At 41.2% G+C, this 17,296-nt stretch overlaps 1 protein-coding gene across 4 annotated transcripts in view; it reads right to left on the bottom strand.

Annotated features, from left to right (window-relative positions):
* ELAPOR2 (endosome-lysosome associated apoptosis and autophagy regulator family member 2) overlaps positions 1–17,296 on the bottom strand; it is a 175,768-nt gene that overhangs the window by 17,549 nt on the left and 140,923 nt on the right. For all 4 annotated transcript variants that reach the window (XM_056573385.1, XM_056573384.1, XM_056573386.1 and 1 more), the window contains 5 exons: positions 16,226–16,316; positions 14,698–14,794; positions 12,583–12,720; positions 6,634–6,897; positions 1,800–1,973 (listed from right to left, as the gene is read on the bottom strand). In XM_056573385.1, the coding sequence (XP_056429360.1) occupies positions 1,800–1,973; positions 6,634–6,897; positions 12,583–12,720; positions 14,698–14,794; positions 16,226–16,316 (764 nt within the window). The remainder of the gene's footprint in view (positions 1–1,799; positions 1,974–6,633; positions 6,898–12,582; positions 12,721–14,697; positions 14,795–16,225; positions 16,317–17,296) is intronic.

Here is a 17,296-nt window from a genome sequence, read left to right as displayed (position 1 = left end):
AATGGTTTATGTAGAGGACAGGAGCTTCTTCAGGGTCCTATACAGTACACACAGTGTCCCAAATGGAGCCGCCCTTACTTGGTGTCCAAAGGGGCAGCTAAGGAGTAGTACAGAACTTGTAGTTCCTCCCTGTACTGTAGGGGGCGCTACCAGACAGCCAGTCAGTGCATGTACTTGAGTAATAGAGGTGATTTACCAGTAAAATGCCAATTCTGATAGGTCAGCTCCTCCAGTTGTGACAGGTATCACAGATCTGGACTGTCCGTAGCATTGTATGTTGAGTCAGGTTTCAAGTTACAATGGTCCAGAAAAGACCATTGTATGTTGAACCTATTGTATGTTGAGGCCATTGTAAGTTGAGGGATCACTGTATATGTCTGCATAACTTTTTTAAAGCTATTCTGATGTATACTGTAGAGATAACATAACATGTAATATAAATGGGTATGCACTGTTTCCAACTTTTATTTAATAAAGTTTATTGTAATTTATGTATTTTTGTAACAGGTTTTGCTCATAAAATGGGCTGTCTAATGAAGACAACCACTTTCTTTATGACCTATGAGGATATAAAAACAGTATAACAGACTTTATATGTATGAGCCATAACAAAAAGCCTGTCCATAAGAGCATCTCTCATTCTAATGTACTTGAACCTCCATTCATCTAAAATTCTGCCATATGATACAGTTCTCCTGTAGGGCAAATGCCTAGCTGGCTGCTGCTCTCCTCAGCAGAATCAGACATTTTTTGTGACTTTGATCCTATTTTTAACTATAAGGTACAATGTAACTCAAGCTACTAACACACGTCTAATGTAAGTTATACAGTGGTCCCTCAACATACGTTGGCAATCCGTTCCAAATGGACCATCGTTTGTTGAAATCATCACATGTTGAGGGATCCGTGCAATTTAAAGTATAGGACAGTGGTCTACAACCTGCAGACCTCCAGATGTTGCAAAACTACAACACCCAGCATGCCCGGACAGCCAACGGCTGTCCGGGCATGCTGGGAGTTGTAGTTTTGCAACATCTGGAGGTCCGCAGGTTGAAGACCACTGGTATTGGAGGTTGTACTCACCTGTCCCCGCTTCTCCGGACCGTCACCGCTCGTCACCGCTGCCCGGGATGTCGCCGTCCATCGCTGTCGCCGCGTCCCCGAGGTGTCCCCGATGCTCCGGCAAGGCCTCTGCTTCCCCGGCATCCGCGCTCTCCATCGCCGCCATCACGTCGCTACGCATGCCGCTCCTATTGGATGACGGGACGGCGAAGTGATGACGACGATGGAGAGTGCCGACGATGCAGGGGATCCTGAAGAGGATGTGCCGGAGCCCCGAGGACAGGTAAGTGATCGTCAGCGGACCACACGGGGCACCGTAAAAGGCTAACCGTTGACAGCTGAAGCAGTCTGCGCTGCCGGATAGCCATTTATGCGATGGCCCCGACATACAAAAGCATCGCAAGTTGATGCTGCCTTCAACATGCGATGGCCTCTGAGAGACCATGTCGGGGCCATCGTAGGTCAAGGGGTCACTGTATTGTAATATAATTTTTGCCATATAAAGGATTTAATAATTAAACTGACAAAAAAGAAAAATAATAACAATTGTTGTAAAAATGCCAAATAAAACCCCAGAATGAATTCCTCACGGTCACGAGTATAGGTGAGAATAAACCTAATTCTCTTACATGTAGTATTCTCATACCTATTTGGGAGCTTCAGAATACATATGTTATCCTTTCTACCTTTCAGACATGACAGCACCCCACCTTCTCTTATAAAGCCTGGGAACTTACTCCGTTTCCACACAAACTGATGTTGAAAAGATGAAAGTATTTTGTTCCTTTGGAAGTAAAGCTGGGTCCATTAATGAGAGTTCCCACACTGCTGAGATTGTTCAAGTTGTACATCAAGCTCTGGTTCTCATGCATGTAGGAGAAGTAGCAGTCACTGTAACAGGCTGAGTGATCCTGAAAAAGGAAAATAGATTTTTTCGGTTGACTGGCACCGTTTTTCTCTACGCTGTAATTCAAAGACAGTATCTATTAGTCACAGGGCATTTCATGAAAAGTATGACGCATTGCTGTCCATGAACGTCTGCCATATATCTCTATGGGATAGCACAAGTAAAGAGAGGTGCATATGTACAGGTAAGGACAGTAAGGTTGGAATCACAACCTTTCCATAACAAATTTTAGTTCTGCCTTTATAACTGTCCTTATTTAAACAATAGCGTGTATCCTTAGCCACTGTTGTAATGATGTATTCCAAACCTGTTACCACTCTGAAGCAGCGTTCCCAGAAGTCGGTAAGTGAACGCAGCCAAAACCAAGCCCACATGCATTCACCAATGGCCACGTGATGTTGCCTATAATCTCAGCAACATTGCGCAGCCGTTAGTGAACGCACAGGGGCGAGGTTATGGCCGCATGCATTAAAGAGATCTCCGGTGAAAATTAACTTATCCCCTATCCACAAGATAGGGGATAAGTACACCACTGTTCCAAACGCTGGAGCCGGCACCAGGAGCTCGTGACGTCAGAGCCCTGCCCCCTCATGACGCTACATCCCGCCCCCTCAATGCAAGTCTATGGGAGGGGGCATGACAGCCATCACGCCTCCTCCCATAGACTTGCATTGAGGGGGTGGGGTGTCATGAGGGGGCAGGGCTATGACTTCACAAACTCCCGGCGTCGGCTCCAGCATTCGTAACAGTTTGTTCCAAACGCTGAGCAGCAGAGTCACGCATCTATGGTGTTCACGCATCTATGGTGTTGACAGGGGAAGCGCGCTCCCCCTGTTTACCAACAGCGGCACAGCGATACGATCACGGGTCGCCGTTGGTGGCTACGGCAGCAGATCATGACCTCCTGTCTGCCTGCTACGGAAGGCTGTGAGATCCAACCAGAGACTAGATCACACAGGCTGTACTATGTGCAGCTGATCAGGTCATACTATGCTGTAGTACAAATGTATTGCAGCATAGTATAACTAGTAAAAAAAAGTATAAAATAAAATAAAAAGTTTTTCAATAAAAGTATGAAGTGTAAAAAAAGTTTTTAAAAAGTGCCCCTTTCCCAATAAAAGCCCTGTATTATCACCAAAAAAGATCAAAAACACAAATCATATACATTATAGGTATTGCCATGTCCGTAAAGACATGTACTATAAAACTATAATCTAAATGATCCCGCATGGTGAACGTCGTAAAAAAATAAAATAAAATAAAATAAACCGAAATTCGCCAATTTTGGTACAAATAGCGGAATAAAAAGATCAAAAGGTAGCACGTATCTGCCACCAATGATACCAAAAATTATACCAATAAAAAGCACAGCTCATCCCGCAAAAAATAAGCAATTACTCAATGGGGTCGGACGAAAAATAAAAAAGTTACGGCTGTGGGAAAATGAATGGCAGAAAAAGAATTTTGCTCAGAAAAGGAAAAAGAACATAGAAAGCTATATAAAATGGGTATCGCCATAATCGTACTGACCCACAGAATAAATATAACATCACTTTTAACGCACAGTGTACAGCATTAAAAAAAAATGGCAGAAATTTTCCAGTTTTTCACAATATTTTGGAGTTTTTCACAAAAAATGCTGCACGTGTCAACAAAAATGCACAACTTATATAAAGTACAATATGTCACGAAAAAACAATATCAGAGTCGCTTTGCTCAGAAAAAGCGTTCTAAAGATATTACCATTTAAAGAGATACATGTCAAATTGAAAAAAAATAGCCTGGTCATTAAGGTAAAAAATGGGTCCATTCTTAAAGGAGTACTCTTAACCAAAACTTTTACCTGCCATTATCACTGATTCCCCAAGTTATATAATTTTGTCAATTACCTCAGTAGCATTCCATGAATGAATCCATGTTTTCTAGCCAAACCGGAAGTGCAGCCTCACCCAGTGAATGATGACTTTCGTTCTGCACTATCTGGCCGTCCGCAGCCATCTTTGAAACGAAACGTCATCAATCCTTTGTTCCTCCCCGCATTTAGCCGGCCCCACAAATGCGATTCGGTCACTCCCCCAGTTGAATATTCATGCGGTTTCAGTACGGTACTGAACAGTATGCGGTTGCAGTACGGTTTTTAAACCGGAGACAAAATCGTGGTCAACCACGGTTTTGACTCCGGTTTAAAAACCGTACTGCAACTGCATACGTTTTTTTTAACATGGACGTCAATGGGAAACGCACATGTATACGGTTCCATACGGGAAAAACGTATACGTTTTTACTTTGCACATGCGCATTTGAATCCTAAAGTCCCCACCCAAGACCCCTCCCATTAAAAATGGACAAAATTTTCAAAAACGTATGGGTTTTTTTTCTACAAAAACGGACGGAACAGTATGCACTTTTAAAAACAGTATACTGTTTAAAAACCCATACGGTTTACTTTTTCCCATACTGTTCCATCCGTTTTTTTACCCATACGGTTTTTGATAGAAAACGTATGCGGGAACCTTAGTTGAAAAACGTAGTGTGAACCCAGCCTCACATAGCTGTAGCCAGCGTGATCCGGCTGCAGCAATTGTTACATTATTGGAGGAGGCAGAGAGGGGCGTAGTGATGAATATTATTAGGGGTGGGGAGAAAGAGTGAGGGAGGGCTTGTGGGCAAAAGGATAGGCGCAATGAATTCTGGGTAACGTGATTGCTGACGTCAGATTCAGACGTACAGTACCCGGAAGTAAGCCAAATTACCGCGGGCTGCAGCGGGAGAACTGCCGGACCGATTCAGGAGATCAGCAACTCTATTGAGAGGTATTTAAAGAACCTATGCGATGGTGACATTTTTTTCTGTATCATAGTACTCCTTTAAGGGGTTAAGGGCATTTTTCAGTTTTTGCATTTTTGTTTTTTCCTCCTCACTTTTAAAAAATCATAACTCTTTCAATTTTCCACCTAAACATCCATATGATGGCTTATTTTTTGCGCCACCAATTCTTCTTTGTAATGACATCAGTCATTTTACCCAAAAATCTATGGCGAAAGCATAAAAACTATCATTGTGCGACAAAACTGAAGAAAAAACACTATTTTGTAACTTTTGGAGGCTCCCATTTCTGGGATTTACAATTTTTCAAAAAAAATGACACCTTACGATACCCTACTTATATAGGTTTGATTTTGTCGTACTTCTGGAAAAAAATCATAACTACATGCACGAAAATGAATATGTTTAAAATTGTCATCTTTTGACCCCTATAACTTTTTTATTTTTCAGTATAAGGGCCGGTATGAGGGCTCAATTTTTGCGCCGTGATCTAAAGTTTTTATCTGTACCATTTTTGTTTTGATCGGACTTTTTGATCACTTTTCATAAATTTTTTTTTATGGTATAAAAAGTGACACAAAATATGCTATTTTGGACTTTGGAATTTTCTTTACGTGTACGCCATTGACCGTGCGGTTTATTTAATGATATATTTTTATAGTTTGGACATTTACGCACGTGGTAATACCACATATGTTTATATTTATTTTTATTTACATCGTTTTTTTTAAATGGGAAAGGGGGGTGATTCAAACTTTTATTAAGGAAGGGGTTAAATCACATTTATTAACTTTTTTTTTTGTACTCTTTTTTTTTTTTTTGCAATGTTATAGCCCCCATAGGGGACTATAACATGCAATACACTGACTGCAGGCACTGATCAGTGCTATGCCATAGCATTGCATTGATCAGTGTTATTGGCGGTCGATTGCTCAAGCCTGGATCTCAGGCTTGGAGAAATCAATCGCCGATCGGATGCACAGGAGGCAGGTAAAGGGCCCTCCTGGTGTGTCCTAGCGGCCTGGAATGTGACTGAGCAGCCTGGAATGCTTATTTATTTATTTTTTTTACTTTAGATGCCTAAAGTATCTGAAGGGTTAATACCGGACGTCACCGTGATCGGTGATGTCTGGTATTAGCCCCGGATCCCAGCTACCGTTAGCCGTCGGGACCGACCCAATATGACCAATATTATATCCCGGGAGCAGGACGTACAGGTACGCCCTGCGTCCTTAAGGAGTTAAAGTCTGTGCCGCCTTTTTGATAAATTCAGAGCACGACAGAAAAAAATAGGCAAAAAAAAAAACACAAAGAAAAGGACTTTGCACAGCAAAACATTGATGAATCTCCACCCCCCATATGACTGCAGGAACAACCTTTACAGAGTTCGTTTGTGGTCTTTTACCATGGAGACACATAAGTTTGCATTGGAGCTATAGTTCCAGAACTGTAAGCAAGACTGATTGCTGTTGGTTGAGAAGGTGGATATAGCCAGTATTATGCCAGGGTGCAAAAACATTACAAATTTTCCATAATTTATGCAAAGCTGGTACATTTGTGTCACAGTTTTGTGCAAATCGCAGCAAAATGTCTCAGAAGCTATTTGGGGGCCCACTAGGGGATCCACCTGCCCGTATGAGCCAGTCTTAGCCTGGACATAACCTTTAAACTGTGTGCTGACCTTCGAAAGCTTCACTGTTTTATCCAAATAACAGGTTTATAACACCAGAGTTGTCCAAATGTCAGTACTCCATCAGCCACTAACACCTCTCAGTAACGTTCTCTACTTCCAATGTCCAAACCATTACAAACTTATATGTATAAAAAATGAATAGTACCTTATTGCTTCTACTTCCAGGACCACATGGGATGCAAGCCTCTTTCCCATTCACTTGGTGCGAGGATAAGTAGGTGTTAGGTGGGCATTCTTTACACGTGCTGCTCTCCTTATCAATATAGTGACCAGCAGGACAGGGAACACAGGATGATCCAGACTGCTGAGAGCCCATGGCACAGGGCCGGCAGCTCGATGCCACCCCATCCATAACGTTGGTGGCCGTTATTGAATAGATCTTTACAACATCATTTACATAACGCCGGCTCTGAAAAGAAAGCAGAGGTTCAGCACAAAGATATTGTTCCTCTTAGTATGTGTGTGTATTAATCAGAATAATGTAATCCCTTCCTATAATACACATTTGCATACATTAAAAATGTGATCAATGACCTTTCAAGTGGAAGGAGGCAATCTTATTAGGAGTGTATTATGGTTCTGCCTGCACACACAAGCAGAAAATACTGTTCTCATCATTCTAAAGATAACTGAGAGCAAACAAATATAGCACAAAGCAACACATTTATGCAGGCGGGCGTTCTTAACATAACATATTACAAAGATTTGTCTTTGGCGCTGAGGGTGAATGCATTTACAATGCCTGGATCTCATGAAATTAAAGAGTCATTTCCTAGCGTGTCTGTGCAAAGGGCAAATTGTTTATCAATTTATAATCATTGCACTAAACTGTTGCTGCTAATATATTAGACTTTTGTTTCATTATATGTATAATATTTAGAGCTAGAGCAGCAGTGTAACACTGCAAGATACAGTCATTTGTGTCATCATTTTTTTTCCAAATACTGATTTTAGAATTTATGACTGTATAAAGGGAGCTGGTTCAGCTTCTTATACATATGTGCTGCTATATATACAGTCATGGCCGTAAATGTTGGCACCCCTGGAATTTTGCAAGAAAATTAAGTATTTCTCACAGAAAAGGATTTCAGTAACACGTTTTGCTATACACATGTTTATTCCCTTTGTGTGTATTAGAACTAAACCAAAAAAGGGAGCAAAAAAAGCTAATTAGACATAATATCACATCAAACTCCAAAAATGGACTGGACAAAATTATTAGCACTTTTTCAAAATTGTGGAAAAATAAGATTGTTTCAAGCATGTGATGCTCCTTTAAACTCACCTGGGGCAAGTAACAGGTGTGGGCAATATAAAAATCACACCTGAAAGCAGATAAAAAGGAGAGAAGTTCACTTGGTCTTTGCATTGTGTGTCTGTGTGTGCCACACTAAGCATGGACAACAGAAAGAGGAGAAGAGAACCGTGAGGACTTGAGAACCAAAATTGTGGAAAAATATCAACAATCTCAAGGTTACAAGTCCATCTCCAGAGATGTAAATTTGCCTTTGTCCACAGTGCACAACATTATCAAGAAGTTTGCAACCCATGGCACTGTAGCTAATCTCCCTGGGCGTGGACGGAAGAGAAAAATTGATGAAAGGTGTCAACACAGGATAGTCCGGATGGTGGATAAGCAGCCCCAAACAAGTTCCAAAGATATTCAAGCTCTCCTGTGGGCTCAGGGAGCATCAGTGTCAACGCAAACTATCTGTCGATATTTAAATTAAATGAAATGCTATGGCAGGAGACCCAGGAGGACCCCACTGCTGACACCGAGACATGAAAAAGCAAGACTACATTTTGCCAAAATGAACTTGAGTAAGCCAAAATCCTTCTGGGAAAACATCTGAGACCAAGATAGAGCTTTTTGGTAAAGCACATCATTCTACTGTTTACCGAAAACGGAACGAGGCCTACAAAGAAAAGAACACAGTACCTACAATGAAATATGGTGGAGGTTCAATGATGTTTCGGGGTTGTTTTGCTGCCTCTGGCACTGGGTGCCTTGAATGTGTGCAAGGCATCATGAAATCTGAGGATTACCAATGGATTTTGGGTCGCACTGTACAGCCCAGTGTCAGAAATCTGGGTTTGCATCCGAGATCTTGGGTCTTCCAGCAGGACAATGACCCCAAACATACGTGAAAAAGCACCCAGAAATGGATGACAACAAAGTGCTGGAGAGTTCTGAAGTGGCCAGCAATGAGTCCAGATCTAAATCCCATTGAACACCTGTGGAGAGAGCTTAAAATTGCCGTTGGGAAAAGGCGCCCTTCCAATAAGAGAGACCTGGAGCAGTTTGCAAAAGAAGAGTGGTCCAACATTCCGGCTGGGAGGTGTAAGAAGCTTATTGATGGTTATAGGAAGCCACTGATTTTGTTACTTTTTCCAAAGGGTGTGCAACCAAATTTTAGTTAAGGATGCCAATAATTTTGTCCAGCCCATTTTTGGAGTTTGGTGTGACATTATGTCCAATTTGCTTTTTCCCTCCCTTTTTTTGGTTTAGTTCCAATACACACAAAGGGAATAAACATGTGTATAGCAAAACATGTGTTACTGCAATACTTTTCCGTGAGAAATACTTCATTTTCTTGAAAAATTTCAGGGGTGCCAACATCTACGGCCATGACTGTGTAGGCACAACATATTCAAGCTCAATGTTACAGATTAAAAATCAATAATTTATTTACAGCATACTCATTTATCAGAAAAAAAAAGTGATTTATCTTTTTTCAGTCACAAAGGACCCTATCATAGCATTACTGCAAATTTTGTTGCTTCCCCTCTATCATTCAGAGCAGTGCTTCCCAACCCGAGTGCCTCCAGCTGTTGCAAAACTACAACTGCCAGCATGCTCGGACAACCAAAGGCTGTCCGAGCATGCTGGCAGTTGTAGTTTTGCAACAGCTGCAGGCACCCTGGTTGGGAAACACTGATTCAGAGAGTTGTTCAGAGATCTTCAGAGTGACTAAGAGGTGTACTAACACCAATGCTCAGTAACAATATTTTGTTATTTACATGACGTCAATCTTTCGGCCCTAATAACAATGTGGGATAATATTTGGGCTGGGTTTACACATAGTATTTTGGGCAGTACTTTTAGTACTTTACTCTTGCTGACTGTTTGTGATGACCAGTAGGGCATTTTCTTAATGCTCTCAGAAAATGGACCATAAAATAGGAATAAGGACAGAATGAAATGCCTGTGATTATACATGAATATTTGGTGCTAAAGCTGAGCAGAGAGTTTATTGACTTAATGGGTTAAAAGCTCCCCCACTAATGATCTGTAGTGTCTGTAAGTTAGCTACTTATGCCATCTACTGGTAAAAAGAGAACATTACCTTGGAGATGATGACTTCACCAGCAGAGAAAATCACAATTTGCAGTTCAGTTGTAGTGTGCCCCCCCCCCCCCCCCCCACTGTCTTATTAATCGTAACCATAAAAGAAAACTATCAGAGAAGGTAAGTGTGTGTGTGTGTGTTGCCTGGTGTATATGTGCGTGTATTTGTGTACAAATGTATACTATGCAATTATTTCCATGTTTACAACAATGACCCCCTCCCCTTTAGAAAATCCTGCATAGGCCCCCTAAACAAACCAAAGGGTGAAAGGGGTACTCCACTGGAAAACAAATTTTTTAAATCAACTGATGACAGAAAGTTAAACAGATTTGTAAATTACTTCTATTAAAAAATCTTAATCCTTCTAGTACTTATAGGCTTCTGTATGCTCCACAGGAAGTTATTTTCTTTTCACATTTCCTTTCAGTCTGACCACAGTGCTTTCTGCTGACACCTCTGTTCATTTCAGGAACTGTCCAGAGCAGGAGAGGTTTGCTAGGGGTATTTGCTCCTACTCTGGACAGTTCCTAAAATGGACAGAGGTGTCAGCAGAGAGCACTGTGGACAGACAGAAAGGAAATTTGAAAAGAAAAGAATTCACTCTGGAGCTTACAGAAGCTTATAAGTACTAGAAGGATTAAGATTTTTTTAATAGAAGTAATTTAAAAATCTGTTTAACTTTCTGGCACCAGTTCATTTAAAAATAAAAATTCCAGCGGAGTACCCCTTTAAACTATCTTGAGCTTTGGCTTGGTTTGGTTGCTGTGACTACAATCTAGCCATTCTGGGATTGTGGACAGTTGATCCATGCTGTGTTCTGCCTAATTCTTCACCTGTGTTGCTGGCTATATAAGACCTTCTGTGACCTCCAGCCATTTCCAGTGAAAAGGAGTTTTCTTTCAGTAACTAGTGATCCTATTGATATTCAGCTCACTGGTTTTGACTTTGGCTTTAAAACTCTAAACTTCCCTCTCGCTTTCTGACTCAGTATCTATTTGCTCCTCTCGGTTAAGACTGCAGCTTGTCGACTACGATTTATGTTTATTTTTCTGTCTTCCCTTATATTGTTAGTGAGTCTTCTTTGTATTGTTAGAGTAAGTCTCCTCTTGTATTTCTGACCATTTTCCTGTAGTGTACTGTATACCTCTGTAGTTTATTATTTTCACACCGACAATCCCTGCACATAGAAAGGCAGGGACCGTATTCGTGGTTGTGGATCCGTTATTTAGGACGGGAAAGCAATAGGAAGGGACAGAGGGTGTGGACGAGTTTAGGGTTTCACCGTATCCCTGCCCTATGTGACAATAAGTATTTAAATCAGAGATCAACTCTGAACATAGCATTATATCTTGGAGGGGTAAGAGTTGTTTGTCTCTTTTTTTCCTTATTTACAATTTCTTACTGTAGCTGGGTCATGTGACCAGCAGTCAGACCACCAAAAAATTACATGGATTCATGTGTCTCAAGAATTTGTCTGTCCTGGGTCAGCTGACTTTCTGTAAACTACAGGATAACATCATCATCTATCAGATCCCTCCTAGTAACTTACAGATCTCTCACCTTCCAGCTCTATCTGTATGCTACTATCTCGAGAATTGTTTATTATTAAAGAATGCATATATGAACATACAGAATCAAAAAGGTTAAATTACATACATTCACCCGATGAATTTGAATGCTTTCACATTTTACAATTTTTAAGAACGAACATAAAGTATATAAACTTTAAATGCTATCTCTATGGGATTAGAGTATATGGTAGTTATAAACCTTCCTTGAAAACTACAAATTTTTCTAAAACATCCTAATTGTAATTATAGGCTAAATCACATTCTCTTCATGGGAATACTTCTTCCAAAAAAATGCCAAACTGCTCGTAGTGTGAAATGACTCCAACCAACATATAAATCTGAGTAATTCACCTGGCTGTTGGTGACATTTCATATTAGGCTGGGTTCACACTACGTTTTGTAACTACGGTTCCCGTATAAGGCTGGGAGGAGGGGGGCGGGGCTTAATTGCGGCGCCCGCACTCAGCCGTATAGGGGAACCGTATTTAATGCATGTCTATGAGCCGACCAGAGTGAACCACAGCCTCCGGTAGGCTGCGTTTTCGGCCGTATGCGGTTTCCCGACCTGCGGTCGGGAAACCGCATACGGACGAAAAAGCAGCCGACCGGAGGCTGCGGTTCACTCTGGGCGGCTCATAGACATGCATTAAATACGGTTCCCCTATAAGGCTGAGTGCGGGTGCCGTGATTAAGCCCCGCCCCCCTCCTCCCAGCCTTATACGGGAACCGTAGTTACAAAACGTAGTGTGAACCCAGCCTTACATGGAGTTTTGATACGGTATCTTATTCAAAGTGGGGTTTTAAGAGAAACATTGACCTACAATGACAATTGAGGTGTTTTCTAATGATCTGAAGTCTTAAGCTATATGTGCTTGCAGAATACTACGTTCTTCAGGCAGACTGAGGTCCTAAAGGGAGTGCAGTGAAAAGACAATCTGCAATGTCAAAGGCATCAAGGGAAATGTAAGCAGCATTAGGAAATCATTTCAGTGGGGAGATATAAATAAATATGGCTAAAAAAACATTACTGAAACATCACCTAAAACAAGTAAACACAAAGCATGCAAAAGAAAGTCTAGATTATTCCTTAATAATAACCCATGCCATACTATATCAGCAAAAAAGAAAAAATCCTGGAGTGCTCATAATAAACTGGTCACTGTATAATACTTACATCTTGAGCTTGATTTGTCTTCTGGAATGCCCATGTAAACATGTATGTAGCATTCTTTGATATGACGTGCGTATAGGACTGCTTTTCTCTGTTTCCTCCCCATGACTCCACCACGCTAGTGGTCTTTCTGTTAACATCCTGCAGGGATAAAACCTTAACATTAATAACCTTTCACTGCACCGAGATAAAGAACACCATTATTCAGCTTATTTATACGGTAGACTACATTGCTTACAGAAGGGGTTGTTGTATCAGAGATGACCCCTTTCAAAGTGTGTAATCTGCTGATCACCCAGGTCCTGCTCACAGCACCCCAGGCAAGCAGCTGCTAATGCTAGATGACGCCATGGCCGGCAGTATCACAAGGCTGCCATTAAGATAAATGACTATCCTTGTAATACAGGGATGCCTGGAGTCCAACAGGATACAATACTCACACAGATCAGCATTGGGAGGCCCTGAGCATGCAACCCCCTACTATTAGCTTCAGAGGCCTACCAGGGCATATAGTCATGAGAAGACCCCTTTAAAGCAGTTACTAAGCTATAATGTAATTTAATAAGGAAAGAAATCTGCCAAATAAATAAAGGGTAAGATATATAGCTAGATAGATATATAGATAGATAGATAGATATGAGATAGATAGATAGATAGATAGATATGAGATAGATAGATAGATAGATAGATAGATAGATGGATATGAGATAGATAGATAGATAGATATGAGATAGATAGATAGATAGATATGAGATAGATAGATATGAGATAGATAGATATGAGATAGATAGATAGATAGATAGATATGAGATAGATAGATATATAGATATGAGATAGATAGATAGATAGATAGATATGAGATAGATAGATCGATAGATATGAGATAGATAGATAGATAGATAGATAGATATGAGATAGATAGATAGATAGATAGATAGATAGATATGAGATAGATAGATAGATAGATATGAGATAGATATGAGATAGATAGATAGATAGATATGAGATAGATAGATATAGATAGATATATATGAGATAGATAGATATGAGATAGATAGATAGATAGATAGATAGACATATATATATATGAGATAGACAGACAGATAGATATGAGATAGATAGATATGACAGATAAATAGATATGAGATAGGTAGGTAGATAGATAGATAGATAGATAGATAGATAGATAGGAGATAGATAGATATGAGATAGATATATAGATAAATAGATATGAGATAGGTAGATAGATAGATAGATAGATAGATAGATAGATAGATAGATATGAGATAGATAACAGATAGATAGATAGACATGAGATAGATAGATAATAAATAGATTTGAGATAATAGATAGATAGATAGATAGATAGATATGAGATAGATTTGAGATAATAGATAGATAGATATGAGATAAATAGATAATAGATAGATTTGAGATAATAGATAGGAGATAGATAGATAGATATATATGAGATAGATAGATATGAGATAGATAGATAGATAGATAGATATTAGATAGATAGATATGAGATAGATAGATAGATATGAGATAGATAATCAAAAGATTTGAGATAATAGATAGATTAAACATAGTTGAACTACACTTTTTACACCAAGGTGAGAGAATATAGATCCATATAGTGGTCAGTTCTCTTGATACATACTGTACATCAGACACAGCTAGTTCCTGCCTTGACATTGACCTCTATCTGGGTTTGGTACAGTGATGATAGGTCACAGGACCAATATATTTTGGTGGACTGTTAGAAGGAGAGATTACATGGCAAGCAAGTTACAGTCTACCAGTCAACATGATAGGATCCACAGTGAAGTTTTTGGAACAGAGGTTCATACTATGAAATGTATAGCAATGTTTCTAATATTTTACACTCCCTTGAGCATACCCATTAATAACCGGCATGGCTGGGGGTTTACACTTCCTATTCTTGCCTCAAAGTCTACAGAATGCAAAAAACAGCACTTATATCAGAACTCCACACATATGTAATACAAAGGCGAACATATAATGTCAATTATTGCTACATGCTATTATTGTATATTGCAACCAATAAAGAGCAGTGGACAGTACCAATATATTATTATACACAGATTCACTTACCACCATGAAGTACAGCACACAGTCAGCCGTACAAATGGTTTCAAACACAAAAGTGATTCTGCCTATTTCTGCGCTGTTCCCTCCAGATGTGGGAGGCCTGAGAGTGAAAAAAAAAAAAAAAAAGAATAATGGAGAATTTACTGTCAGTATTGTTGAATGCAGCTTTCCTACCTGGTTTTAGTTTAACATTTTCTGCAAAACGACCAAATACAATGGCAAAAAAGATCTTCGAATACACCGTATATACTCGAGTATAAGCCGAGTTTTTCAGCACGTTTTTTCTTGCTGAAAACACCCCCCTCGGCTTATACTCGAGTGAACTCTCTGCCTGTCAATCCCTTCTCAGTGGTCTTCAACCTGCGGACCTCCAGATGTTGCAAAACTACAACTCCCAGCATGCCCGGGCAGCCATCGGCTGTCCGGGCATGCTGGGAGTTGTAGTTTTGAAACATCTGGAGGTCCGCAGGTTGAAGACCACTGCGGGCCTTCGTCATCATCCAGACCCCCCTTTAAGCTTTCTACTCTCGGTGGGAAGGAAGGGTGAGCTGGTCCGGGCCATCTATGCTGCAGGGACCGTACGGTGGGGAGGGTTAGTCGTTCCGGGCTGTCCATTTTCACCGGGAAGCCCTCTTCTCCGGGCCTGCCCCTGACTAGTGACGCCGCCTTGACGACGACGCACAGGGACGTCCATGCGCAGCAGACGTACCTGCGCATGAACATCCCTGTGCATCATCGTCAAGGCAACGTCACTAGTCTGGGGCCGGAGGGGAGAAGAGGGCCTCCCGGGGAAAATGTACAGCCCGGAACAACTAACCCTCCCCAAGGGACGGTCCCTACAGCATAGATGGACCGGACCAGCTAACTCTTCCTTCCCACCAAGGGGAGGTGAGTAGAAAACTAAAGGGGGGGTCTGGATGATGACGAAGGCCGCAGTGGTCTTTAACCTGCGGACCTCCAGATGGTTCAAAACTACAACTCCCAGCATGCCAGGACAGCCGATGGCTGTCCGGGCATGCTGGGAGTTGTAGTTTTGCAACATCTGGAGGTCCGCAAGTTGAAGACCACTGAAAGGGATTATGATGATGATGGGGGGGGGTGATTATGAAGGGGGGGGGTGATGACGAGGGGGTAGATGACGGGGTGACGATGACGGGGGTGAAAATGACAGGGGTCTGGATGATGACATGGGGGGATGATGTATTTCCCACCCTAGACTTATAGTCGAGTCAATAACTTTTCCTTGTTTTTTGGGGTGAAATTAGGGGCCTCGGCTTATATTTGGGTCGGCTTATACTCGAGTATATACGGGGTAGTCAAATTATGAAATATTAATGCTCAGCTCCACACAGAACAGATTCTGTCACCCACCCTACCTACCTTATTCTATGACTGGTCTATATGTAACACTTTATTTATGTCATCTATTCTTCAGGTGCTTTAAAAATTGTTTACTTCTATCATAAAATATGGGGGGGGAAATGAAGCGTTTTAATAAAATTGACGACTACAATACTGTTTTATAACTTACTTAAATCCTGGAATATGCAAATTTAGAAGCAGGTAGTCATTGTCAGACCCACCGGCTCCACTCTGGACATGATCTCCAGCAACTTCCCAACCTGTAGAACACACAATGCAGTGTAGAGTTATGGCTATATAATTAAAACTAGTCATAGGTTGCTTGCTAGATGTAGGTGAAAGGTGGAACAGAAAGTAAGAAACATGACTAAGGGAGCAGGGTAGCTTAAAGGGGTACTCCACTGGAAAACATTTTCATTTAAATCAACTGGTGCCAGAAAGTTAAACAGATCTGTAAATTACTTCTATATAAAAAAAATCTTAATCCTTCCAGTACTTAGCAACTGTTGTATGCTCCAGAGGAAGTTCTTTTCTTTTTGAATTTATTTTCTGTCTGAACACAGTGCTCTCTGCTGACACCTCTGCCCATGTCAGGAACTGTCCAGAGCAGAAGAGGTTTGCTATGGGGATTTGCTTGCACTGTGGTCAGACAGAAAGGAAATTCAAAAAGAAAAGAAATTCCTCTGTATTATACAGGAGCTGACAAGTACAGGAAGGATTAAGATTTTTAAATAGAAGTCATTTACAAATCTATTTAACTTTCTGGCACCAGTTGATTTAAAAGAAAATGTTTTCCTTTAAGGAACAAAACATTTATGGTATGGTCACATGTGGTGGATTGATTAAAGGGGTACTCCGCCCCTGGCATCTTATCCCCTATCCAAAGGATAGGGGATAAGATGTTAGTCCCGCCGCGGACCCCAGGGATCGCCACTGCGGCACCCCGCTATCATTACTGCGCAGAGCGAGTTCGCTCTGTGCGTAATGACGGGCGATACAGGGGCAGGAGCAGCGTGATGTCATAGCTCCGCCCCTCATGACATCACGGCCCGTCCCCTTAATGCAAGTCTATGGCAGGGGGCGTGACGACCGCCACGCCCCCTCCCATAGACTTGTATTGACGGGGCGGGCCATGATGTCACGGGGGGTGGAGCTGTGACGTAACGATGCTCCGGCCTCTGTATTGCCCGTCATTACGTGCAGAACGATCTCGCTCTGCGCAGTAATGATAGCGGGGTGC

This window comes from Hyla sarda, chromosome 4 (genome assembly GCF_029499605.1).
Source record: "Hyla sarda isolate aHylSar1 chromosome 4, aHylSar1.hap1, whole genome shotgun sequence".
Taxonomy (NCBI): Eukaryota; Metazoa; Chordata; class Amphibia; order Anura; family Hylidae; genus Hyla; species Hyla sarda.
The sequence above is the reverse complement of the archived record's forward strand: the minus strand, read 5'-3'. Positions and strand labels throughout refer to the sequence as shown.